We start from the raw sequence: 18,713 nt of genomic DNA, 5'->3' as shown, positions 1-18,713 counted from the left end.
AAACTGAATTTGAAATTATTCAAGTAGCAAGTGTTATTTTAATAGTAGATGATGTAATTTCCATTGTTTTTTATTTTATAAAAAAGAGTAATCACAACTACAATAAACACAGACATAATACTTCGTTGTTTATGCCACATTAAAACGCCGATAATTGAGTGCACACACCAATTAGTGTCAATAATCTATTCCATAGTCGTAAAAATTAAAGTTATGTAACTGAATAATTAGATTAGATATTATTATTAATATATTCAGGTGTAAGATAATAGGTACTGATACAGAAAAAAAGATTACATTTTAAAATGTAAACGTTTATTAAAAAATTAGAAAAATTTACAACAATAAAAAATATAACTTATAAACATAATAAATATGTATAAAATTGTCTTTTCTTTAAACAACAATACAATCAATAATATTATCCGAACAATACTCGTTTTAAGATTCTTTTATAAAATTCAAAGTCCATTTGGTTTAAGAAGTAACTCTGCGAAAGTATCTTTTACCTGGAGTTTGTGCCTTGTCATGGGTCAAAGTCTGAAAATATAAGGAAATTTAGATTATGCAAGACCTACAAATTTCTTTTTATGCCCTAAGACCCCTATCAGTACTATAATAAAAATATATATTACAGATTTAAAATGTCACTGCTGTTAATTTATATGTTACAAGAACATGAAATTTTCTAAGTCTAAAGTTTTTAAACTATGTGAAGCAAAGCACAGCTACTTATATAATAAAATTATATAGTAAAAGAGTGTCAAGTAGTATTCTCTCAGTAATATCATAATAATGTGTATTATAAGCTATAAAACTATACTCACAATAATACATTCATCATCTGTAAATAAATAATGTCTCCCACACTTTGCACCATTCTCAGGAATAGTAGATAAAGTTTCAAGTTCATGGTCATTTAGAAGTTTGGTAACACTCTAAAACATTTACAATAAAATATAATTATATAAATATCATATTTAAATTTAAATTAAGTAAATAGTATGTAAGCTGTTAAATATTCCATTGCTGGCCAAAATGCCATGCTAATGTTAGGGAGAAGATTTGAAACTTAATAACAATTTAACCAAGGGGCTTAAATAAAAATAATTATATTTTTAAAAGGTTCAAACAATCTGGTAGAACAATAAAAAATATATATTTTCTTCATTGTTCCATATTGAAAAGAGAAGTAACTAATGATAAAAACAAACACTACTCCTTTTTTTTATTATAATACTTAATGGATTCATGCCTATACTATACATGCAGTTTTTTTTTCTTTATTCAATTTATATATTTTTGTATGTGGTGATAACAAATTAAAGCTGTTATTAATTAACCTTAATTGCATTAAAATGCAACATTCTTATCAACATATATCCAAGTGTAGGTTTAAATTAACCATATATAAGACCTTTTTATAATTTTAAAAGTATGATTTCATCTTATGTATATCTTAGTTCAGCAGTGGGACATTTAATGGCTGTTACTTTTATATATAATTCATAATATGATATTTTTAATTATTATTATTTGACAATAACAATAATCTTACCTTAATACTTGTATTAGGCATGCGTTCCTCATACTCCTCGCCTAATTTGAATTTCGTTTCTACTGTTCGAAGCAAAGATGAATTTTTAATTACCATACTGTCACCATCCATTGTTATTTCCATAAGAGGGGATGACATTGCCATCATCTTCCTTCCAATATAAGGAACACCTTTATGATGAAAAAGATTTAAAAGTTTATAAATATTTCCATTATATTGTGCTAATTTTTTATGCATAAAATAAATACCACTTACCTACTGCTATGAAGTAATCATCAATATCTTCATTTTTATAATGTTGGTACTTTCCAGGAATTGATGGCATTTTTATATTTTTTAATATGATACCTAGTAGCAATGAAATATAATTATTAAAAATCAAGACTAGAGTTATACAACATTCACTTTCTCAATGTTATAAAAGTAGAGTTCAATGCACTGATTGAAACTAATAACAGTACTCTACTGTTTTAATCAATACCGTAAGATAACACTTATCACTTAAAAGCTGGTCACGTACAAAGATTACTTAGATGAAAGATGCCTGATAACGAATTAAATAGCAATAATTATAAATTTATTCAGCCTCTTAACCGTTATATTTTTCAAGGTTTTTTTTTTCTTAGAAATATTTAAATTGAAAGACAAAGAGAATATTTACGTACCTACCTGTAAATAATATAAAACTATAATGCCTCAAGCCCAGTTCTAATTACAATTGAAACTTATCTCTCCTAATTACTTTTTTTAGGTGTATATAGTCAATACTTTATTTATGAGGAAATGAAAACAAGTAGGTAAAAGGCAAACGAGAAATCTAAGATACAAAACAGGTGCAGTATAAATATTCTGTTTAAGTGCAATATATTAATGCTCTTGTTTTTGCAACTTAACAATAACAATTATACTATCACACTGTCGTTACTCGTTACTTTATTATATTACGGTATTACCTCTTCCGTAGAAAGTTAATTAACTGTTTGTGTTTGCTGTTGACTGTTGTTGATTACCGATTGGTCGTTTATCAATATTTGTTTATGGTCATTTGACATTGTATGTATGAAAATATAATAGTTGTGTCTACTTAATTTCAATTTGACAAAAAATAGCTAGTATATTAATAAATTTCATTAAAACAAAAAATATTATTCGAGACTAAAAATGTATACTTTTTGGAATTTACGATATTTTTATTTATATCCATATAATCGCATATATAAATTACGAGATACAAATATAATTTCCAATTTATTAATATATAAAACCTTAAATATATATAAATAAAAATAGCTACTGTACAAATTATAAACGCGTGGAATGGTTGAACGAATGCTTGCACCATTACCCTCTTGAACTGTAATTCCGATCCCAAAATTATATTTTTAATTATATTAATTATTTATTGTAATTTTATTTATAACTACTCTTAAATTTTTTTTTTAATTTGTCATAAGATCAGAAATTCAGTAATTTACGATACTATTAAAATTCGTAAAGAATTAACTATACCAAAATGTAAAAATTTTTTGCCTATTTAAATTAGTGTCAAAATAATATTATAAATGTAAAAAGTTTTTAAAATCATTAAGCTTTTTAAAACCTAAAATTCGACTAAGTAAGGATAACGACCAAAAAGAATAAAATACAATGTTTGTGTGTCAGCAATTTCTGATTTATTTAAATAAATAGAAAATGACTATATTTATATATTAATATCTCATATTAGTTGCAATTTGAAGTTGTTTCAAACTTAATATTTAATTTCAAGCTTTAAGAGTTGTTATAATGAACGTTTCAGTCGTATTTCACACTGGTGAACGACATAAAGATCTGCGACAAAAACGCAGTGGTTAACGCAATAAAACCCGTGCAGTAAAACTGTAGTGGAAGTGATAGTTAAAGCTGATAGCTATAATAATACTTAATATGACTATGGATTGTACTATGTGACGTGTGTGAGCGAGATGTGATTCGAGTGTTTTGATTTTATCAAAAATATAAAACTGACTTAAAAAGGATTTGATTAGTTAAGGAGAAAAAGTAATTCTTATTTTAAGTTTAATTCAGTTTTTTATAGTGTCTTGGTAAGTTAGGATTACTTGACCCGAGCGGACTCTATATTCCAAAACAAGAAATTGTTGATGATTTTCGTTCAGTTTTATTCTGTTTAGTAAACTATACCTTATATTATAAAATGGGCGATAAAGACGATTATTTGACTACGTATCGAGTGTTCTTTGAGAATTTTGCGGCAACTGTTGATCCTGAGGATCAATTGCCTGTGAACATCGCGGGATACACAATTACGGAGGCGGAGTTGCCGGGAGAAGTAATTTACTGGACCACACAGTATTTGACTGAAAAGTAAGTTTTTTTGTGTACTTTTATATTCAGAAACTATGAGATTTGATATTAAATTTTAGGCCTCTATTTATTGGTATAATATTAAATTAAATTAACTATTAAATGATATAAGGGAATCTTGTATAATATATAAAAATTGCATGTATTTTCAGATATATTTTCTTTTTGTATGTGTGTTTTGTACATAGTGTTTTATACATTATTTCATTTAAAAACGAAATGTTGTATCAATATATTGATACTACTAAAGACTATCTAGATTATCATTGTATCACTTCTAATGTAGTTGAAACTACAATCACAAAATCAAAATATAAAAAATAATTCATTCAATAATTCATTATTATGTTCGTCTTTAAAAAGTACATAATGGTTATATTTATTTCAGGATATGTTTCGTACTTAATTAAAAAATCTGAAAGAAAAATATAATTATTAAGATAAACTGATTAACCCAATAAACATTTCCATATAATATTTTTATGTTACTCTCCAATACACAAGACAAAAAAATTGAGAATAGTACTAATGTAACAGTAGTCAAGATTGATTTCAGTAATGTTGATAAAATATGTTTAATATTTACATTCACATTACTAACATATATAAAAATAAAAATAATAAGATAAATTATAAATAAAGTACAGTCAATAGAGATTTGCTTAATATTTATTTTCTATGTAGCTCGCATTTGATTACTAAAATAAAGTTACAATTTTCAGCAATTTTAAAGAAGAAATGTATTTTTTTTTTTTATAGAATAGGAAGGTGGACGAGCATATGGGCCACCTGATGGTAAGTGGTCACCAAACGCCCTTAGACATTGGCATTCTAAGAAATGTCAACCATCGCTTATAGCCAATGCGCCACCAACCTTGGGAACTAAGATTTTATGTCCCTTGTGCCTGTAATTACACTGGCTCACTCACCCTTCAAACCGGAACACAACAATATCAAGTATTGCTGTTTTGCGGTAGAATATCTGATGAGTGGGTGGTACCTACCCAGACGAGCTTGCACAAAGCCCTACCACCAGTAAATATCTTATTTATACAATTTATAAATGTAAATGTATTGCAGTGTTCTGAAAATGTAATAAGTTATTATTTTTTCGCTGCATTACTTACAATAAGTGTTACCTTATCACATCAGTCAGTCAACTAATAATAATTAAATGAAATTGTGGAATTATAAATGGCATGTCTATTCTAATTTCAATTTAACATAATCCAAATCTCTATTCTATCTTATTTAATGTGTGCAATGTGAATTTTACAAATGCAACTCCATACAAGTTGCACTTAGAAATTAAAAGGGCATTGACCAATTACAATAACTCATAATATTTACTCTTTAAACATAAAATATTTGTTCAAGTGTGAAGGAAAGTGTCAAGAAATAATTCTTCATTTTTAATTAATAGCTTGTCTACAAGGAAAGCACATAGATATTTAGTATGGTAGTACTTGTACAATGATTTAATCAGAGATTGAGTAAAGCATGTATTACTCATCCTGGGCGGTGTGATCACAACCGCAGGTGACGCCTTCGTTGTTTGTAAATGTGCTGATTTATAGTCATTTCAGATACACACAACCGCGCTCGTAAATATGACACACATGTATACCTCATACAATTGTTATTATTAGATTTTCCGTGATGATTTCTTACGAGGAAAATTATTTAATGGTTTTATATATTGTTATTTAATGCTTTACGATTTCGGCAGAGTAAAAATAGCTAACCGCACTTCATATGTTTGTATTATTAGAGCCTACTAGTGTTTTGCGCGTCGATAACCTGGGTAGGCAATTTCTATTTCCTACAATAGGAGGGTTGGAGCCAGTCGTAAAAGTCCTTGTTTCGAGTGACTTACACAACGCCGACATCATATAAATGGTATTTGGACAGGCGAATGATGATTATATATATTTTTAATATACTTGTATGTTTATATTATTGATAATACTTTTTTTTTGGTGACAAAGTCACAATTTAAAATGTACAATGGGCTTTATGTTTCATTTAAATTAGCTTCATATGTTTGCGCGCAAAACAATACTTACGTAAATAGAGAATAGCAAACAAATGTTATCTAATCGTTAAAGTTAACTAGACTGAAAAGATTTTAAGATTGTTTAATTTTTTTTTCCCTTCACTTAACTTTATATGTCTACTTTAGAAAGGTAATTATTTTTTGACATTAAATTATGTAAGTATTATACCATTAAAATATTTGTAAAGTTTCACATTATTCTTATTACGTATACATTACGCACTCGCGTAGAATAATACACGCGAGAGTTACGAGAATAAAATATATAGTAATTTTCAAGATGAAACTAACACAGGGAATATTGGGAGGTGTTCGTACTTAAACGTAATTTGCTAGATGGTTCATTAAGCCCAACTTATTCCGCAAGTTAGCGTAAACAGCGTGTTACGACTTTGCGCATCATACTTCATTGCATAATATCACACATATATAAATACCAAGAAATAGCTACGAATAGCATTTTTAGTGTCTTATTTTGTGAATTATTTTATATCTGGTCACGTGAGTAATTGTTTACGTTATCTTATCATTGTAATAATGTCGGAAAGCTAAAACTGCGATCGAGAACAATAACAATGGCTAACAATAAGTTGCAAATAACAGCGAAATTTAATAGACCCAATCAACAAGTTGCGGTCGCGTGAGAATATGTAAATAAGTCGTTATATAACTTTTAAGAATACTATTGGTATAGGCTACTGGCTAAGTTACTTGATAGCTTAACATAAATCAAAATATCCTTCAGTAGCGATTGAATATGAATAAATTTTTCGGGATGTTAGATATGTGAAACAAAAGAAAATTACGCATAGTATCAAATGTATCTCTGGAAATACTTGGAGACTATAAAATCTTGACTTAAAAACATAGTAAAACGTGTAATTATCGTGTACTTTTATAAATAATAATATTAAGTTTTGCTTCTAGCAATCGGAGTTTTACTTAAATAGAGTATTTCATTTGAAGGCGCGTATCAATTTTTAGAAATACTTTTTAGTATGTTAGAATGACCCTAATCAAACGGAAAATTAGAACAAATTAGCAGATTGCGTCGGAAAACTATAGAAGTCTATGTATTGCTTAATCTAATGATATTTTAAATAATTTGCATATTATAAGCTATTTTAAATTATAGATCAAAGAGCAGGTTTTCTCACCCACCTCGTTATCATTTCTGATAGTTTTAAATATCACCAAGTTTGTTACTTATAGTATGTGTGTTACAGTTACAAATTAAAGTTTTCATATCTTGCTTTTGGCATACCACTTTTTTAAATAGTATAACAGAGATTTTACTATTAGTAACGAAGTATTAAGTATAATAGCCGGCAATGCGTTTTATTAAAGCTTAAAATAGGTGTGATAAACTTGGCAATTCAAATAACGAGGGCATCAATTAGGTACGCACTTTCAAGGCGTGCCTTTATTTAGAGTTCCTTGATCTTACATCAAAATTGTTTGATGGCATTTTAAGCGCCTAGCTCGGGACCGGATTTAGGCTCGGGTTAGGTTACATGTCTACATGAAGTTTAAAAATTATTTTTCTTGCTTATATGATTTCTTATAGCAGATTGGGCTGAAATAAAAAAAAAAACTATGTGTTCTAAACCATAATACATAAAAAAATGAAAAAAAAATATTGGATAAGACTTAGGGCTTAAATTTAATTAATTTGTAAATTTGAATACTATCGGACTCTTTAGTCTTTACAATATTATTATTTTTGCGTTGATATCACTTTAAATTTACTGATAACAATCAACTTTATTCTTTGTTTTCTGATAACCTAAATTTGTATAATATATCAAGACGTTACATTTAGTTTAAAAACAAAAATCAAATACATTTCCATAGTCATTACGACTGAATAGAATGTAATTACATATTATATACAACATTACAAGCAGTCAGCGTCTATCGAGTGAGGTATTATTTTACGTAGGTGTAAGTTTCGAAAGTGAAATCGTATAGTTTCATTGTTTATAATGACTCTCTGTGCTTTTAATGTACCTAGTCGAAGATTAAAAAAGCAAGATATATTTATCATCGAGGATTTGTGTGGCAAGTATACAACTTGTGTACCGGTCTACCGGAATACATTTCATTGATGCTAAATCCATCGCGGGGAATCAGGAAATGATACGATACAAAGTCCATATTAATAGGAGCGTCGTCTTTAGACTATTGACAACGGATGCATTATTATGTAGGTGACCTGTGGCTAAGACAATATAATATGATTGGCGTCTTTATGAAAATGCCCTTATGTCCGTTGCACAAATTGGCACGCGCGTCCGCGTGGGAAGTACGGATGCGACGATAGTGTGACAGAGTCAATGGACGACTCACCTCCTAACTTTCACATTTAATTGTTGATAATATTTCCAGACCAAATAAATTCTTAAAAGTAATATAATTTTATAAATGCGATCGTTTTATTGCTTTCAGTTTATAATTTACATAAGAAATGTCGCCACAAAACTGGTATTTTTATTTTAAAGTAAATTAAATACATCATGTTTAAATTAATCATCGCATTTATATTTATGTGTTGACCAGTATAATTGGCAACAGCTCAATGCAATTCACATTAAATGATATCATAAGATTCTAATACTTTGCAATGGCTAAAGTGCCTTTGGAAAAATACCATAATCGTTGCCAGCAGCATTTGATCTTAAAGTGTCAGGATTTCGTTAGATATTGTAGTGCCCGCCAAGATCACTGACCTTTTTATGTATCCTACAGACAGACGTACGCGTCCGCATTTTATTTTGTGAATGTACTCTACTCGATTGGGGAACAGGGAAATTTAACACATGTTCCGAGTAAATACGGAGTGAACGGCCTCGCAGTTTATTTATTTTTTTGTTCATCTTTGTGAATGCTCCGATGTTACCTGTATTGGAATGGTATCGGTGTAGGCGAAAACATTTAGTTTGAGATCTGACTTCCATTTGTGTAATCTGATAAATGTTATCTTTTTGCCTAAACATACCTTAATAAACGTGCCAATGAACGAAAAATTGATGATCCAGGTTTTTTTACATCGTTTTGAAGCGACGGAAATGTAGATTTTTTTATATAGAATAGGAAGGTGAACGAGCATATGGGCCACCTGATGGTAAGTGGTCACCAAACGCCCTTAGACATTGGCATTGTAAGAAATTTTAACCATCGCTTACATCAATGCGTCACCAAACTTGGGAACTAAGATGTTATGTCCCTTGTGCCTGCTATTACACTGGCTCACTCACCCTTCAAACCGGAACACAAAAATACCAAGTACTGCTGTTTTGCGGTAGAATATCTGATTAGTGGGTGGTACCTACCCAGACGAGCTCGCACAAAGCTCTCACCAGTAAATATACATTTAAAGTTATCTAGAATTAAAATCTAATCGCTAAGTCTAAATTTTAAACAATGTGCTTATCATATCTTCTTAATTTCAATAATCAATTAGCAGAGCTATTTAAAATTGACGCAATAGCCCAGTATTATATATTTTTATTAACTGTTAACCTGGCTTCACTAGACATAAATATAGCTTTTTATTATTCATTAAGAATAAAAAAGTGTCATATGTATTATTGAACATCTATTCGTTCCCTAAGAATTCGATCGGTATTTTTGGCGTCATTGACAAACAACCAATCACACAAAACGCCTTCACACCGTTAGAAAGATAATAGACTGAATCATGTTTGTAAGAGATATTTTATAGAGATTTTTTCAACATTAGATTAATAAATATTAATATATGCTTATTGCCCAAAATCAATGTATGGAACAAAAGGCAAACTTAACGCTAACTACGCATTATCTACCAGAAAAACTTTTTATTACGATGGCGGCAAATGCGAAAGAATACATTTAATGAATATTACTATTATCAATGTTTTATTTGCACACCTAAGGCACAGTAGGTACTTTTAAAAGGATTCTCCTCTTTCTGTAATGAATAAAAAATTTTTTTTTAATAATTTGTAACGTACAGTAACTGTACAATAATGGATTGTGAAAATAAATAAAAAATATAACTATCGATTCCGAGGTGTAAACATATTTACTTCTAACGTTGACGATGTCAGTGTAATTACAGGCACAACGGACATAAAATCTTAGTTCCCAAGGTTGGTGGCGCATTGGCTATAAGCGATGGTTGACATTTCTTACAATGCCAATGTCTAAGGGCGTTTGGTGACCACTTACCATCAGGTGGCCCATATGCTCGTCCACCTTCCTATTCTATTCTATAAATACATGATAAATGTAACCAAATGTCAATAAGTGTATATAAAAATATTTTCTGTTGTGTTCTCGTTCAATTGAAAAGGGTTTATAAAAACCTTCATTTATTTCTATCGCTATTGTGTAGCTCACCGCTACAAGTCTGGCTCTTAGGGTAATTGCGAGGTTAGTCATATTTAACCATAGGTTTAGTGTTATCCTGTTTTCTATGAAAAAAAACCCATATTGATTTAATTTTATTTTTCATGTTTGAAAAGTGTAAGATCGAAATGATCTCCCACAACAAGTTGTCTTTTTACACGAAATTTGATGAATTGAGAAATATTATAGGCATGTAGCGAATATTTGCGTGGGCTTTGGTAAACATATCTTAGTAAAGCAATAGCATGTAAATGTCCCACTAGTGGGCTAAAGTCTCTCTCCTTTTGATACGTATCTACAACGTCGCTCCAAAGAGAGTTGGTGGATACACGTGCAGACTTTGCCATGGCAGAATTTTATCCGACATAATATCCAGGTTTCCTCGCGTAGTTTTCCTTCACCGCCGAGCACTAGATGAATTATAAAAATAAACAATGTTAACTTTTAAATAATTTTTGTTGTATATTTATTATAAACTTTTTATTTCCAGACAATGCCCTCTTACGTTGATGGCTCCACTTCAGCGGATCATACTTGACGAAGTCCGCGTCGCCTCTAAAAAGCATCCCAACGAATTTGGATATAATTCTGACGAATCAGGTAATATTATATTACTAGAATACATGTTATTCGCTCGATTATTAACAAGTAAATATTAGTTAAAAAATCTTTTTCGGTGAATCGTTACTGACGCAATGAGGAGTTTATTTCTGTCACGTGTCATCTTATTAATTGTACTAAAAGTTTGGCCACTATAGTGTAGAATTATCGAAAAAAAAAACGGTAATCAATTTTTTGTTTCCAACACTACTATCAAAGGTTTCCGTCTGAACTTAAAAACATACTGCGAAAGTATCTTAAAAATATCTTGGTCGTTTTACGATCTCAATAACTTTGTCGTAACTTCGGAGCTAGACCGATCGATGTGCGCTCACTCATACATAAAAGACGAATATTGTTACTTTGCCTACTTGACCTGACCTCCTTCAGACGTTCAATGATGATCAATCATTCAGAATTATTGAAGTTTACTTGATTCCCGCGACTTTGTTTCATACTGGAATAATGTTATAATCAAATAATTTTAAAGCGAAAATTATTTACGTTTTTTAAACCAATTTAATAATTTAAGAGAGGAAATAGTTGTAATGATCAGGACGGAAGCTTTTCGATCTTAAGGTTATTTTATTATATTTTACATTCTATATGTTTGATTCTCAATATCGCTTGAACGAATGAATTTCTTATAAAGTTTGGTATAAAAATTAGTGATTGTGGTAGCATAGAACACAGGATTCCTTTACTTCATATATTTAAAAAAATTAGCAATGCATAATATATTAAGTTTTATCCACGATACCAAGATGCTTCTAAGACGCAATTCTGCCATAGTTGAAAGACAATGCTTATTGTATTTATGTATATTACATATGTGATATCATAATGTTATCGTATTATCTACTGGGTTACATCACAAAACTGACCGTTAAATGTAAGGACACGCCTACATTGACTCATCATTATTAGCGGAGAACTAAAATAAGCAAGCAAAGTTCGGAAGATCACCTTATCGTATACGTTTAATTTAATAGTTTTAAAATATATATATTTTTTAATTTGGTATATGTATATAAAAATAATAAAATTTAGCGTGCACCAAAAGTGTGAATTCGTTGCAACTTTTGACATACATATACATTAAATCTATTCTATAACAACATATTCGAAAATCACCACTGTATTCAATGTTATAATGTCATTAAGTGATACGAGACATTTACTCATATAATAATAATAATAATATAATAATAATAAATAACTTTATTTACCAAAAAGAAACAAAGACAAAAAAATTAAGGTACAAAACCATAAAAAAAAGAGTTAACAATATCATAATTTGGTGAAAAGGTCGTAGTCTCAGCTAGGCTGCTTTTCAGTCTACGCCTTGTACATATGCTGCCAACACAAACGCTACATTCAGTGCAGTAAAAGGTAAAAGAAGATAAAATTACTTAAATAATAAAAGTTAATACATTTTATAACACGCACAATAGGCTTAAATAAAAGTAAACATGCAAGCATTACTAAAACAGTGAGGAATACTCATATAAACATTAAAAGTATACCCGCATCGAAATTGCGTAATACGGTATGTGGTTCTTCACGAAGTGATTTCATACAGTATCATTGCCGAATGTACTAAGTGGGTAGGGCTTTGTACACTTATCAGATATTCTATCGCTAAACAGCAATACTCAGTACTGTTGCCTTCCGGTTCGAATGGCGAGTAAGGCTAAGAATCGTCTTACGATACTCGCCCGCCAAGTTTGCGGGTGATAACCGCAACTGCGACGTCCGCGGTAACCGAATAGAACAGCGGTCTCGTAAGTTTAGAAATAAAACAGCTGTTCCACCACCGCTGCGGGCTCGGGTGAAATCCGCTTCATGAGTTCTTAGCTCGAGCTAAGAACTCATGAAGCCCGTTTAACTACAGGCACAGGACATAACATCTTAGTTCCCAATGTTTGTGGCGCATTGCCAATGTAAAGAATGGTTAATATTTGTTACACCGTTAATGCCTATAGGACCATTGGAATTGGCAACCATTGGCAACCATTACAATCATAACATAAAAAAATGTTTGCCTTGCAATAAGGACGTTTACTAAAATTATTAAAGCGAATTTGTTTTGTTTTTATCGGTTTTAAAATTTATATGTTTGGTTTTAATATTAGTTATTAACGGCGGTTCAAATGAATAGCAATTCTTGCTGAATGCGTGTGGGTACGAGGACCGGTTTTAATGAAGTCTAAAATAAACAAATGACACGCTATCCGAAGGCACTCTTTGTGCACTATTTAAGCAAGTGGCTAAGTTTCTGTGATTTGAAAAACTCGTTTATTTGATTGCTTTTTTAAATTTAAGACATTAGTAAGACGTGTAATGTAGATAACTAATAAATGAGAGGTCGTTTTTTTTGTAATGTGATTATAAATACATAAAGTTTATATCATTACTTTATATGTGTGTATGTAGCAGCCCTTCGGAGTTTCATCCGCTTTTAATTTACACTGTTGACGTGACAAGTCTGAATTTCATATTCTTGTATGGAATAATTCACTAGTTATTTATAAGGTTAAATATAAATGCAATGTTAATGCAAAACTAGTTGCATTTATTACATTATATCGCATTGCAAGAGCTTTAGTTTGAAAGGCATACTTAACCACAGAAGGTCATAGATTTATTAGTAATTCTATGCGCGTAACTTAACTAAACTGTTTATTTTGATAAGGATTGGACATTGTTTTTTTTTTCAAACTTTAATTTATTATTTTCTTTTTGAGAATCCAAATAATATCGATATAATAATTAAATATTAGAAATAATACATATTCTATTTAATATATATTAATTAATTATAATAATAATTCTTCTTACAGTAGATTGATCTTTATGGTGTAATACACCATTAGATCGTTGGACGAACTGCGTTGGCTTAAAATCTAATATGACAAATATTTATTTATTGTGCAGTTGCTATAAATTATAATTTACTTAATATTTTTTCTTTTTTTTGCAGAGTACGTAGCCCTCCGATTAATGCAAGCAGTGACGGCACGCGTCAATGACGTGTGCATTCGATATTTGGACAATTCCCGCCTCGACACACTCCCCCCGCCCCCTCCTCCGACGATGAGAGAATTTTGCACCGTCTCATCTGCCACGAAAAATGTAAGAAGAGTGATGGAGGATAGGCATGTGGAGATTGGCAATCTTGAAGCCTTGTTTGGCATTGAGGCAAGTTACATTTTAAAGTTATAATTGAGGAAATTTAAAAGTTTCAGACCTGAAAAGCTTAAGCCTCAAAAGCTCAATGGTATAGAAGTCGCCCAGCGATGTAAACGTCGCATATTCTGTCCTGACCTCTTGGGCTATTGTCGTACACATGAGATTTATATTTATTGGAGGGATAATGTTAATCCCTTGCAATAAAATATAAACCGAAATTATTAGTACTGTTAAAAAAAATGAATATTTGAATTGAAGTATTAATGCGTATTGTATCGTCGTCAGCAGACGACCGAGCCGACGAGCTTCTACGCGGTGTACGACGGGCACGCGGGCTCGGCGGCCGCCACGTACAGCGCGGCGCACGTGCACCAGTACCTGGCGGAGAGCCCGCACTTCGCGCGCGACCTGCGCCGCGCCATCAACGACGCCTACCTGCGGACCGACGCTGAGTTCGTCCGGAAGAGCAATCAGAAGGTGCTCCTAATGCTGACATCATAAAATTAAACCCGACTGACTACTGACTCATAAGACAAAGCAACAAATAGTCTAGAACTATAAAATTAATAAATTTAATTTTCATTTGAGATAATTAATAGGGGATGGAAATTTTATTTAAATGAATGTTAAAAGTATTGCTTATAAATAAAAGTCAGTGATATCAATCTCTTTTGGAAATTCATACCTTAAAAGGCTTAGATAAAATGAATTAACAATGATGTAAATTTCAGAAAATTCTTAATTTTTTTTATTTTAAAAATAAGGAAATCGGTGATGGGTCGCGCTTGATTGGGATGTCACTTAATATGTTGCTGATGAGATATCCCATCACACGGCAGTTGTAATGATAGAAGGGACAGTATTTTCGTTATAGTTCGGTTTAAATAGACAAAATAATAGTGCCTACAAAAATTTACATAGAGCTGAAAATACCACACCGATACTACGTCTGTTAAAAAAAACTATTCAAGTTCAAAGTTATTCGTTTTATATATTATATTTTTTCTCGAAAACGTTGTGTTTTCATATTGTTAATATAAAAATTTTTTCTTTCACCATTCCTAAGATATAATAATTTCAAATGTCGAAAATAATAATATTGCCAAGTCCGATTGTTTAAAGGTGGTCATAATTACATCGTCTTGTAAGGGGGGGGGGGCAGTTCTAACAGCTCGGAAATAGAAAATTTTAAATTGCTATAACTTAATACATTAACCAATTATCAGTTAAACGATCTATGTTATTGCCTTTGAAATAATATACACGTTAGCAAAGATTAGCATTGTTTACGCTTATTTAGATAATATCGATTACAGAACTTATTTTTTACCAAAGAATCGTTTACCCGAAACAAATGAAAACACAAAAAACTAAATTTGACGTAAATAATTTCTATAGTGTATTTTACATAGAAAATTTGTATGAAAGATACATATATACTTACTAGCGTGTGAGAGGGAGATGTTAGATACACTGTGTCCTTTTCTTCACCCCTGAGAACGGGTATGCAAAATTTCATGATGATCGGCTGAGTGTTTAGTATGCGAAAGTGTAACAAACAAACAACCGAACTAACTGGTGGTTGGGCTTTATTATTGGTTGTAGGTCTTTGTTCAAGCTATGTCTGGGTAGGTACCACCCACTCATCAGATATTCTACCGCAAAACAGCAGTACTTGGTATTGTTGTGTTCCGGTTTGAAGGGTGAGTGAGCCAGTGTAATTACAGGCACAAGGGACATAAAATCTTAGTTCCCAAGGTTGGTGGCTTATTGGATATGTAAGCGATGGTTAACATTTCTTACAATGCCAATGTCTATGGGCGTTGGTGACCACTTACCAGATGGCCCATAAGATCGTCCGCTTTCCTATTCTATATAAAAAAAAAACTTTCGCATTTATAATAAGGATTAACATCCGTAACCAATGGAATCTCTTAATTTGTGTGACGTATCAAATATTTTACGACTTATGTATAACGATTCTGATAGTCAAGTTTATAAATAAATTATTTACCGTATTAATATTTCAGTAACATAGGTATAAACTCTTACTATTTATTAAAAAATCATTTTTTTTAAATTTACAATTTGCATTATTTGTTATTATCAATTTGGATAAAATATCGTGTCATGTAAATATTGGTTTCATTAAAATTAGTCGTTCATTATTTACAAGTACGTATTTTGGACGGGCTTTGTAGATGTCCGTTTAGTGTTGCCACAACCATTTACTAGTTATTCTAACTCAAATTAAATATTGTTGCGTTACGCTTACTTATTGCTGCCTGCCTGTTCTGAATTAATTACTATGCAGTCGCCGGCGTTATGTTTTTATTTGTATTAATTTGTTTAAAAAATTTATTAATAATTTACCAAAAACACATTATGACAATACATTAAGAGAGAATTATGATATGTGGAGACTTAGTTTTTGTGTATTTTAAATGTGTTATTTATTTTTGACAAATGTATGTTTTTTTCAGTAATGAACCAAATAATAAAGAGAATATGTATTGAAATGCAATCGCCAATAACGTCTGCCGTCTCATAGCGACGATACAAAAGATTGATGTTGGCCGATACAACATCAATCTTTTGTATCGTCGCTGTGTTACAGTGTCATTGCAGGCACAATTGACAATCGCGATGGTCGGCAGCGCATTGACGGTGACATAAAAAAGTGCTATTGTTACTAAATGTGGTCGCAGGTCTCTTACCATTAATGACTCATTTGCCCGCCGCCTTGTTTTACAGCAGGTGTCTTTATGAACGGTTACAACTCGCTATGTGTGTGTAGAGCGGTACTGAGGTGTGTGTGCGTAGCGCGCGTCGGGCGGCTGCACGGCGGTGTCGGTGTGCGTGCGCGGGCGGCGCCTGCTGGCGGCGTGGGCGGGCGACTCGCAGGCGCTGCTCGCCAAGCGCATGCGCCTCATGCAGCTCGTCAACCCGCACAAGCCCGACCGCCCGGTCAGTGTCACGTTCATGTCCTCCTGCCTGTAGAGTTTATGGTCCCACGCCTCTCCACCGTCGATCGGTAGATATACATGAGGATGATATTATATGGCACATTTATGTTTCCTAAACATTTCCTTTTTAATTGAGCACAAAATTCTGTGGCGCCTATAATTTGAACTCGCGACTTTCGTTAAAGTAAACGCATAACTGAGCTTAACGATTTAACTGAAGGAAATTATTGTAAGGTATCCTCATGGTGAAACGAATGGGGTTAATTTACCTGCATCCTGCGATAAAACGGCGTCATGTGTTCTACTACTAAAATAAAGGAGTTTATACTTAAAAAAAAATTAATTTTCTGTTTTTTCAACTTTAACATTGAACATTCTATTTAGTATTTTGCGTAATACTAAAATACTAGAAATGATTCAGTGACGCATTTACTAAAGCGTCGAGCTTTAAAAAATTAAACAAGTAACGGAAATAGGACTAAGTGGAAGTCATTATTGTATTAGGACGAACGAGAACGAATAGAGTCATCAGGAGGCTCAGTGGTGTTCTGGGGCACGTGGCGCGTCAACGGACAGCTGGCGGTCTCGCGAGCTATTGGTGAGTAAATTATTGTAATAATATACATATTAAAATATATTATTTAAGTAGGCTTTTGTAAGCACTTTGAAATACTGACCAATCGGTTTACAAGGTTAAATTTAATGTACGTAAGCTGCCACCGCCTCGGAATGTACATTCTATTGACGAGTACCGGTAAGAAAGTTTTTGAATGTAACATTTTTTTCTAAGCAGTATATAATATGACTGATTTTCTTTCGAATAAGATAATAAATATACACTTAATCGCATGTCTATTGCGTTACTTATCAGAATATCATTAAGTTATAACTAAGTTCTTATTGGAAAACTAAGCAACAAGACATATTTTCAAAGCAATAACGAAATTGACCGATTACTTCCATATTGAACTCTCGTCAAACAAATGCGATACAAATGCGAAATCGTTCGGCCATATTTATATAAAAAGCTGACTGAAGAAGAAAAAATCTAGAGAAGATAAAGGTAGCTTAACTCGCTAATTAATAATATTATTTTTATATTATTACTTACGTATTTGATACTATATGTAGAAACGATGTTTTGTATATCAGATCTGAAACTATTCAATAAGCCGAGTCTAAAGGAGTTTACACTACCGTTTACATGCAAACTTTATGGAATTCCCGCTCGGATAAAGCCTTTCCAAATTATATATTACTATATGTGCCCGCGATTTTTATATGTCAGTATATACTTACCACGTTTTTAGTTTTATTTTCGTGGGACATTAATATTTATTCGATTTTTGCCGCACTGGGATCTAGATAGATTTACTGGTGGTAAAGCTTTGTGCAAGCTCGTCTGGGTAGGTACCACCCACTGATCAGATATTCTACCGCAAAACAGCAGTACTTGGTATTGTTGTGTTCCGGATTGAAGGGTGAGTGAGCCAGTGGAATTACAGGCACAATGGACATAACATTTTGGTTCCCAAGGTTGGTGACGCATTGGTGATGTAAGCGATGGTTAACATTTCTTACAATG

The 18,713-nt window shown here is 31.7% G+C and overlaps 2 protein-coding genes across 5 annotated transcripts in view; one reads left to right on the top strand and one right to left on the bottom strand.

Moving 5' to 3' along the window:
• Nucleotides 1-293: 293 nt before the first annotated feature.
• On the bottom strand, nt 294-2,581 carry LOC126770151 (fatty acid-binding protein-like). 3 transcript variants are annotated; one of them, XM_050489341.1, is made up of 5 exons: nt 2,512-2,581; nt 1,814-1,906; nt 1,559-1,728; nt 828-938; nt 294-540 (listed from the first exon to the last, which is right to left on the bottom strand). In XM_050489341.1, the coding sequence occupies exons 2-5, from the start codon at nt 1,881-1,883 to the stop codon at nt 478-480; spliced, it is 414 nt and encodes a 137-aa protein (XP_050345298.1). In that variant the 5' UTR covers nt 1,884-1,906; nt 2,512-2,581; the 3' UTR covers nt 294-477. The 3 variants fall into 3 exon arrangements, with proteins under 3 accessions (XP_050345298.1, XP_050345299.1, XP_050345297.1); XM_050489342.1 differs by lacking the exon at nt 2,512-2,581 and adding an exon at nt 2,224-2,495; XM_050489340.1 differs by lacking the exon at nt 2,512-2,581 and adding an exon at nt 2,228-2,495.
• Nucleotides 2,582-3,443: 862 nt separating this feature from the next.
• LOC126770158 (titin-like) overlaps nt 3,444-18,713 on the top strand; it is a 76,252-nt gene continuing 60,982 nt past the window's right edge. Inside the window, exons 1-6 of one of the 2 annotated variants that reach the window (XM_050489359.1) lie at nt 3,444-3,922; nt 10,861-10,970; nt 13,954-14,171; nt 14,451-14,639; nt 16,986-17,129; nt 17,633-17,726. In XM_050489359.1, the coding sequence (XP_050345316.1) occupies nt 3,753-3,922; nt 10,861-10,970; nt 13,954-14,171; nt 14,451-14,639; nt 16,986-17,129; nt 17,633-17,726 (925 nt within the window). In that variant the 5' untranslated portion in view covers nt 3,444-3,752. The remainder of the gene's footprint in view (nt 3,923-10,860; nt 10,971-13,953; nt 14,172-14,450; nt 14,640-16,985; nt 17,130-17,632; nt 17,727-18,713) is intronic. The other variant, XM_050489360.1, reaches the window with a different exon arrangement.

The sequence above is a fragment of the Nymphalis io genome, chromosome 8 (genome assembly GCF_905147045.1).
Source record: "Nymphalis io chromosome 8, ilAglIoxx1.1, whole genome shotgun sequence".
NCBI classification, from domain to species: Eukaryota; Metazoa; Arthropoda; class Insecta; order Lepidoptera; family Nymphalidae; genus Nymphalis; species Nymphalis io.
The sequence above is the reverse complement of the archived record's forward strand: the minus strand, read 5'-3'. Positions and strand labels throughout refer to the sequence as shown.

Excerpts from the sequence above, each read along its gene's own strand:
- LOC126770151 (XM_050489341.1), bottom strand. The coding sequence starts at position 1,883 with ATGCCATCAATTCCTGGAAAGTACCAACATTATAAAAATGAAGATATT. Across the intron at positions 939-1,558 it reads TGCCTAATACAAGTATTAAG|AGTGTTACCAAACTTCTAAA; the intron begins GTAAGATTATTG and ends TAAATGTTTTAG. Across the intron at positions 541-827 it reads CAGATGATGAATGTATTATT|ACTTTGACCCATGACAAGGC; the intron begins GTGAGTATAGTT and ends TTATATTTTCAG.